The following is a 7375-nucleotide window of genomic DNA, read 5'->3' as shown; positions in this document are numbered from 1 at the left end:
TGTAGAAAGGGCTTCCATGACCTTCCAGTCCCTTCTGGGACAGGCAAGGATGGTGTGTCCCAGAGCCCCACAGTGTTAGTACTCAGCGGATCTTGCTGATCCCAGGCATGCCGGCATTATCTCCTCTTCCAGTGGGAAAATGCGATTGAATGTGAGGTGTGCTGCAGAGGGGGACAGCTGCTCTGCTGTGATGCCTGTCCACGAGCCTTTCATGAGGACTGTCACATCCCGCCCACAGAGGCTAAGAGGTTAGTGAGACACAGCAACCTCATGCACACCCTCTTCCGGGTTCTGTCTCTTGTCTCTCAGCTCCAGAGGGAAGAGCAGGCCCATGAGCATGGTGGGCGCAGGTGTGCTCAGAGCAACCTGATGGGGCACAGCCTCTGTCCCCTCTCGTGTCAGTGATAGCCTGTGTCTGTGAGGCTAGGCTGCCACTGCCCCAGGGAGATGTCCTCTCCTAGGTTTGCAGCACAGACTCTTGACTCCAACTCCAAGGGGGATGGAGATGGGAAATGCCAATGGTCTGTGTTCTGTGCTTACTCAGAAAATGCAGGAAACATGGCCTGGTTCTTTCGTTTTGCTACATTATCAATGGGCTATTGGGGCCCAAGGCCCCCAGAGGTTAAGGCCCAGCCTCCAACACTCAGACCTGGTGCACAGGGCTCCTTGTGCTCCCAGCAGCTCAGATGGGGAAAGGAGAGCCCACCACTCACCCTGACACCGCCTTCCATCTACTGACCCACAGATGCTACCCTCAATGGGCGGAGGTTCATAGGGTCACACCCCACCTAAGGGTCTTGGACACTGGGAAGTGTCCCCTTCAACCTCTGGCTGTGTCCACCAGCCACTCCTGAAAGGAGGAACAGTGGCAGCTGTAGGAATGGTGGTTGTTTCTGAGGTCTTGCCTTTCTCACTTATCCCCAACCTCTCAGGAGCCCGTGGAGTTGCACCTTCTGCAGGATGAAGGAGTATTCAGGAAGTCAGCAGTGTCTCAGGAGATCTGAGGTCTTGACGAGGCAGATGGGGCCTGAGGAACAGCTGGTGAGTCAAATTCAAACCCCAAGATCTCTCCTTTCTGCTCACATGTGAGAAGTCAACAGGCTCAGGGGACAGGCACCTAAGGGTGTCTGGCTTCAGAGGATGGTAATTCAGTGCCCCAAAATGGAGTCTGGACAGAATTGAACCCACTTCAGGACACTTTGACAAATACAGTTGGGGTGCCTGAGTGTCTGCTTGCGCAGCATGCATGCTTGTCTGGATACAGGCTCTCTCCACTGTCTACCAGCTGCATTTGCCTTTAAAACCCTCTTGATATTTTACAGAAATGTGAGTTCCTCCTCTTGAAGGCCTACTGTCACCCACAAAGTGCCTTTTTTGCAAAGACCCCAGGTAACGTAAGTGTCACATTGGATGATTCTCATCCTCCAGTCATCTCTCTGGTGTAAAACTCAACCTGGAAACCTGGAATATGGGTCCTGCAGAGGCTACTGTCAGCAGGGAGCAGAACCTTCAGCTGCAGATGCTAGAGTGGGACCAACTCCACCCCACTGTGCTAGCTTCATCTCCCTTGGGTCCTAGTTTTACTGTCTCTACAGGGCAATGTCTTTCTTAAGGATAGCTTACAGATTAAGAGCTCAAACTCAGGAGCCAAACTGTGGGTTCAAGTCCCAGGTCTACCACTTTTTTGCTGTGACATCTTAGATAAGTTACTTAACCTCTCCCTCCCTCAGTTTCCTCATCTGTAAAATGGTAGTTATTATAGTACCTATCTCATAGGGTTGTTGTAGAGACCACATGTTATTACCGTGGCAGTTCTCAGAACATAGCTTGGCATCTAGGTGTCAGGTGGTATTATCATTATCCTGGAAATAAAGACTTGTCTTATATTTAAATTGGATCCATCCCGTCATGATAGCTGTGCTAACATCACCCCTTTGATGACTTTGTCCCTAGATCCGAGATTATGCCGAGCCCTTTAAGGAAGCCATGTGGTTGGACCTGGTGAAGGAAAGGCTGACCGAGAAAGTGTATTCAGTGGAATGGTTCGTACGGGACATACGCCTGATCTTTCATAACCATAAAACTTTTTACAAGGTAAAGTAGAAAGGACATGTCCTGCTTCCTTCTCACATCCTTTCTACTTTGCCCTAATTTCCGGGATGACAGAATTTTGCAAGAATTGTCCTCAGAAGACAAGGATTACAGGGCTGAATGTCAAAAAGAGCCACACGCAGGACTGGGAAGAATTCTTGTAAACAGTGCCTGAAAAAAATCCATCCTCAGTTTCCAGATTGGCAGGCTGCTCCCACTGAGACAATTTCCCCAGCCTCCTTGTTCAAACTGAGAAGAAGGGCAATTTATGTTTCCATTATTCTTCATGCCCCAGGAATATAGAAATAGATGAGTTAATTAAACTTCCAGGATGTGCATGCTTACACTTATGACACCTAAATTTCCCAGTGAACTTAAACATCATGCAAAATTGTCCTTAGCTCTTATTGTCTTCCACCTTCCTTTGTAGGGAGAGACAATTAGTTGAGGTATTTTTCAATTTAAATCTTTATTGTTGAAAGTATTATATATGTCCCCCCCTTTTTTTCCCAATTGACCCCTTCAACCCCAAGACATCATTAACTTTGGTTACTTGAGTATCTCCTGGTTTTTACTCTAACTTGTACAGACATATTTGGGGAGGTAGCTAAAGAAGATTCTCACCTTCACCCAGCCTCCCTCCCTCCTGCATGCCACAATTCAGCATGTTCACAAGCCATAAATTGTGTCTATACATGGAGCTGGAGGTAGCAGAGTGGACCCGAGAGTGCCTTTACACCTGACACAGTCTTAGCCTTGGAGAACAGGAGGTTCATCCTTCCTTCAAAGAGTGGGCTTTCAAGAAATGGCTTTACTTTCCCTATGTAACACCAATCTTGAGCTTCTCAGTGATCAGAACCAGCTCTTCAGTGCAGACCACCTGTCAGGTCCAAGTTACCAACCAGGCAGAGTCTCATCCATTTCACTGTAGCAGTAGCATCTCCCCACCCATTCTGCCTGAGTGCTGGAGTGATTGAATGGTCCTAATTCAATGTCCTTAGGTTGTAGGCAGCGGGAATAGCACCAGGTGTCTGACCAGTGGAATCAGAGCAAACCTGGGTCCATCATCCTGGGTACTTGGGTGCTGGCTAGGAAAGAATTCAGAGCCATGGCCCAAACTGTAAGAGAACATTTATTTGGTAAATCATAGAGGTAGAAGAAGTAATTCTGAAAGAAATGGGCTTAGGAAACAAGTTCTAGAGATAAAGGAGTGCCAGGGTCTTTCTCAGCATCGACAAGGGTTCAGGAATCCAGAAAAGGAGCTGCGCGTAAATGAATAAAGAGACTAGACATAAAATATAAATTTGGAAGGCATATTGGGGGATCCAGAAGAAGCTTAGTTCTAGTGACTAAGTTCCTCGAATCTCCGCACCCAGGGCTTTTTATTCACACCTCTTGCCCTCTAGCAAAGCAGATATACATATCAAAGGTAAAGTTTGGTGAACAATAAAAAAGATTATCAGGTTGGGGGAACTGCCTTGGCTGTTTCAGCAGCAGACAATAATATATGCAGATTTTCAGCCCTGCTGAAGCTGTCCATCAGCCTTCTGATTAACTTCTCACATTTATTATGCTAATTACTGGAATTTGCTTCCAGCACAGGAGGGGCCCTTGGAGTTTAGGATTGAGGAAGCAATTGAAAAGGTGCCTGGGGTAGGGAAGAGGAGGGGGACAGAAAGGAAAGGCATGGTTTGGGCAAGCTCCCAGAAGGGAGAGCACATTGGGTCCTCCTTCCTAAGGATTTTAAGGGAGAAGATTTTAGGGGAGGCCCAGGGGAAAATCTCTTCTAGAAGTAATCCATTGCATTTGTTTTTTATAGTTGGCTTTATTTAAGTCTTATTTTATTCTTTCCATTTTGAGTACTTTCATATTATTTTTGCCTATATTTCTTTATTTCTATCTTCATATCTATGCATTTGCTGTTTTCTCTTTCAGGCTTCTGACTTGGGTCAGATAGGACTGGATTTAGAGGCAAATTTTGAAAAGGATCTCAAAGAAGTGTTTATTTTTCATGAAGCCAGTGAGAACAGTTTCCAGGCTCCTCCTTGATCCCATTCTGGAAGGACTGAGGCACCTCCACTTCAGGATCCAGATGATGTGACCTTGGTCATCCTTAGATTGCCAGTGAGTCTGGGAGGCTGTCCCATTGACTCAAATCCAGGCCCTTATAGAATCATCACACCTTCTACCTCCTTTTAGTGTTTTTTGTGTGGGGTTTTTTTTTGCAACTAAAAAATTATACCTCACACTTAAAAAATTGAATACTTCTTTAAATAGCCATCATAGTTCACATTCTCCTCATTTCTTATAAATCTTTTTACAATTGATTTCTTTCAATCAAGATTCAAACAAGTTCCACACATTGCATTTGGCTACTCTGTCTCTTAAGTCCCTTTCTATTCTATAAGTTTGCCAATTTTATTCCTTGCCAACTATTCATTGGAGAGCCTGGGGCCCTTAACCTATAAATTTTTTCATATTCTGGGCTTTTGTACACTCATACCATTATGAAAAATTTACTAAGTTGAATTCTAAGTTTGTATGGAATCTATTTTTGTTTGTTAAATATTTAATATACCATTGCAGAGAGTATTTTTTTAGGATTTCACATTTGTATTTATAAATGAGATTGGTCTATAAATTTTTGTATTTTGCCATAGTTAGGCATAGGGTTATCCTTGCTTGGTAAAATAACTCATAAAACTTTCTACCATTTTATATGTTCTGGAATAACATATAGTGTTTTAAATTCATAAAATTATATAATCTAGAGTCCTTTAGAGGGGCACTTATTGACTGTTTTCTCTGTTTTTTTCATGGTGATTAGACTATTCAGGTATTCTATTGCTTTTTTAATCAATTCCACTTTTATATTTTTTCTAAGAAGTAATCCATTGCATTTGTGTGTTTTTTATAGTCAGCCTTATTTAAGTCTTATTTTATTCTTTCCATTTTGAATACTTTTATTTTTTTTTTGCCTATATTTCTTTATTTTTACCTTCTATTCTGGAAGCATTGTAAGAGTTTTTAGTTCTTCTAATACCTGAAAATTTTCCAAGTGCATTGTAATCTATGTTTTAAATGCCAGAGCTAAAAATAAAATATCTTTAATGTGCCACATGTTTAAACTAAAGTGCTTGTCCCTCTTATATCCCTCAGCTCCCTAATTCCTGTCTATTTGCTATTCATTACATTACTAATATTTGTATCTTTTACTCTAATTATTTTAATTGTATTTAATTATATTATACCAGAGTCCCGGTGCATGAAAATTCAAGCACTGGAGCGGGGGCATCCCTCAGCCCGGCCTGCCCACTCTCACAGTCTGGGAGCTGAGGGGACTGGGGAACTCTGGAGGCAGGCGCACAGCACAGCAGGACCCGCCTGGGAGCCGTGCGCCTGCTGCCCTGGCAGGGATGAGGGGACTGGGTGCCGCCATCTTGTGGCTGTGGGCACCGCCATCTTCCATCTTTGAGGGCGTGGCAGTCAATTAGCATATTTCCTCCTTATTGGCTATTGGTGCCACCATCTTTGTGAGGGCATGACAGTCAATTAGCATATTCCCTCTTTATTAAATAGGATGTCATTATTTTGTTATTTTTATATTACATCAATTATTTATTTGGTAACATCAAATTTTGTGTTATATCATAATCCATAGTCATTAAAATAATATTGATGTATTTATGTTTTACAGTTCAGGTTTCCCCACTGGTCTTTTCTTGCATGACTTTTCCATACTTCATTTTTGTTCCATCTTTCAGTCAACTGAAATGTATCTTTAAGTAATTTTTAAAGAAGAGTATATGGGTGGCATGCTTTCTTTGCATACTCAGAATGCCCTTTATTGTTTTCATCATTAACCACGTATTGTGCTACAATATATATCTTATCACAATTTCTGACCTTCAGAATTGACTTAGACTTTGTTCCACTGCCTTGGGGCATTTTGTTCTACAACCCTGAAGTCTGAGTTCAGCCAGAATTCTATCTCTTTGTTAGTGTGTGGACACGTATAGGATTTTCCCCTTTACCTCTTTAGCTATGTCTTTAGTTATTTTTGACAGGATAGGATTCAATGTAATATTGTTATCATTGATCTTGCCTGGCGTGCTGAGCCCTTTCAATATACATAACTGGTTCTTTTTTCAGTTCCATTAAATCTTTCTGATCCATTTATTCTGGGCTCACTTTCAAGAACATCTATTACCCATATGCTGACTATCTATTCTTTGTCCTCCTTATTTATCAATAAAAAAAAGAAGAAAGTTCCAGAAAGCACTCCTCCTCTTAGGTCATTAGTATGAGACTTAAATATATTAACTTAAAATTATTGTAATTCTATGTCAATGTTTTAAATTGGATGACTCTTCAGCATTTTAATAATGTGAATTGCTATTAACCAAGCATCAAAGGATGTAAACTTTTCATCACAATGCATTCCTTTCCTCAACATAAAAATAGAAAAAGGTCATTGCAACTTACAAAGTTGTCCTGATCTGTGTTTCTGAGTTTTCATTCTTATTTAGTGTCAATGAAAGATTTTTATGGACTGATTTGTGTCCCCCCAAATTCATAGGTTGAAGCCCTAATCCCCAATGTGACTATATTTGGAGAGAGGGCCTATAAGGAGACATTTAAAGGTGAAATGAGGTCAGTTGCCTGTCCGTTGCACCCCTTAGCCCACATTGCCTGTAACCTGTAACCATTATACCCATTCTTATTCCTTTTGCCTACCTCCCCATGTAATCTTTATCTTTCTACCCAATATAAGCAGCTGGCTTATGGATGGGGGGAGGGGGTAAAAGCAGATTTTTATGGATGACCTACTGCTCTCTCATGTTGCCAGCAATATTGGAAAATTTTGAAAAGAAAGAGGGAAAAGATTAAATGAGGTCAAAAGGGTAAGGCCTGATTCGGATCAAATGTGTGCCCTTGTAAGAGGAGAAAGAGGCAGCAGAGATGTCTCTCCACATAGGCACAGAGGAAAGGCCATGTGAGGACGCAGCAAGCAGGTGGCCATCTGCAAGCCCCTAGAGCACTCTCACCAGTAACTGAATCATCTGGCACCTTGGTCTGTTGTTGAAGCCACCCAGTCTGTGGATTTGTTATGGCAGCCCAAGATGACCAATCCAAAGAATGAGTGACACTGTTACAGAAAACCGAAGAAGAACAAAGCAATACTTAGAGAGATGGAGTTACATTTATTACACGCGGGTCCAGAGGAAAATGTCTCTCAAATTCTGGGCCCCAACATGCAGGAATTTTCCCTATTTATATGTTT

General features: G+C 42.3%; 1 protein-coding gene across 1 annotated transcript; it reads left to right on the top strand.

Moving 5' to 3' along the window:
• Nucleotides 1-138: 138 nt before the first annotated feature.
• Nucleotides 139-5220, top strand: LOC308248039 (nuclear body protein SP140-like protein). Its single transcript, XM_080667971.1, has 5 exons — nt 139-248; nt 933-1041; nt 1323-1394; nt 1954-2094; nt 4027-5220. The coding sequence occupies exons 2-5, from the start codon at nt 961-963 to the stop codon at nt 4138-4140; spliced, it is 408 nt and encodes a 135-aa protein (XP_080524097.1). The 5' UTR covers nt 139-248; nt 933-960; the 3' UTR covers nt 4141-5220.
• The last annotated feature ends 2155 nt before the right edge of the window (nt 5221-7375 follow it).

The sequence above is a fragment of the Plecotus auritus genome (assembly GCF_963455305.1).
Source record: "Plecotus auritus genome assembly, chromosome: 5".
In the NCBI taxonomy this organism is placed as follows: Eukaryota; Metazoa; Chordata; class Mammalia; order Chiroptera; family Vespertilionidae; genus Plecotus; species Plecotus auritus.
Note: the sequence above shows the minus strand (reverse complement) of the source record. Positions and strands in the feature narration are given on the sequence as shown.

Excerpts from the sequence above, each read along its gene's own strand:
- LOC308248039 (XM_080667971.1), top strand. The coding sequence starts at position 961 with ATGAAGGAGTATTCAGGAAGTCAGCAGTGTCTCAGGAGATCTGAGGTC. Across the intron at positions 1,042-1,322 it reads TGGGGCCTGAGGAACAGCTG|AAATGTGAGTTCCTCCTCTT; the intron begins GTGAGTCAAATT and ends GATATTTTACAG. Across the intron at positions 1,395-1,953 it reads TTGCAAAGACCCCAGGTAAC|ATCCGAGATTATGCCGAGCC; the intron begins GTAAGTGTCACA and ends CTTTGTCCCTAG.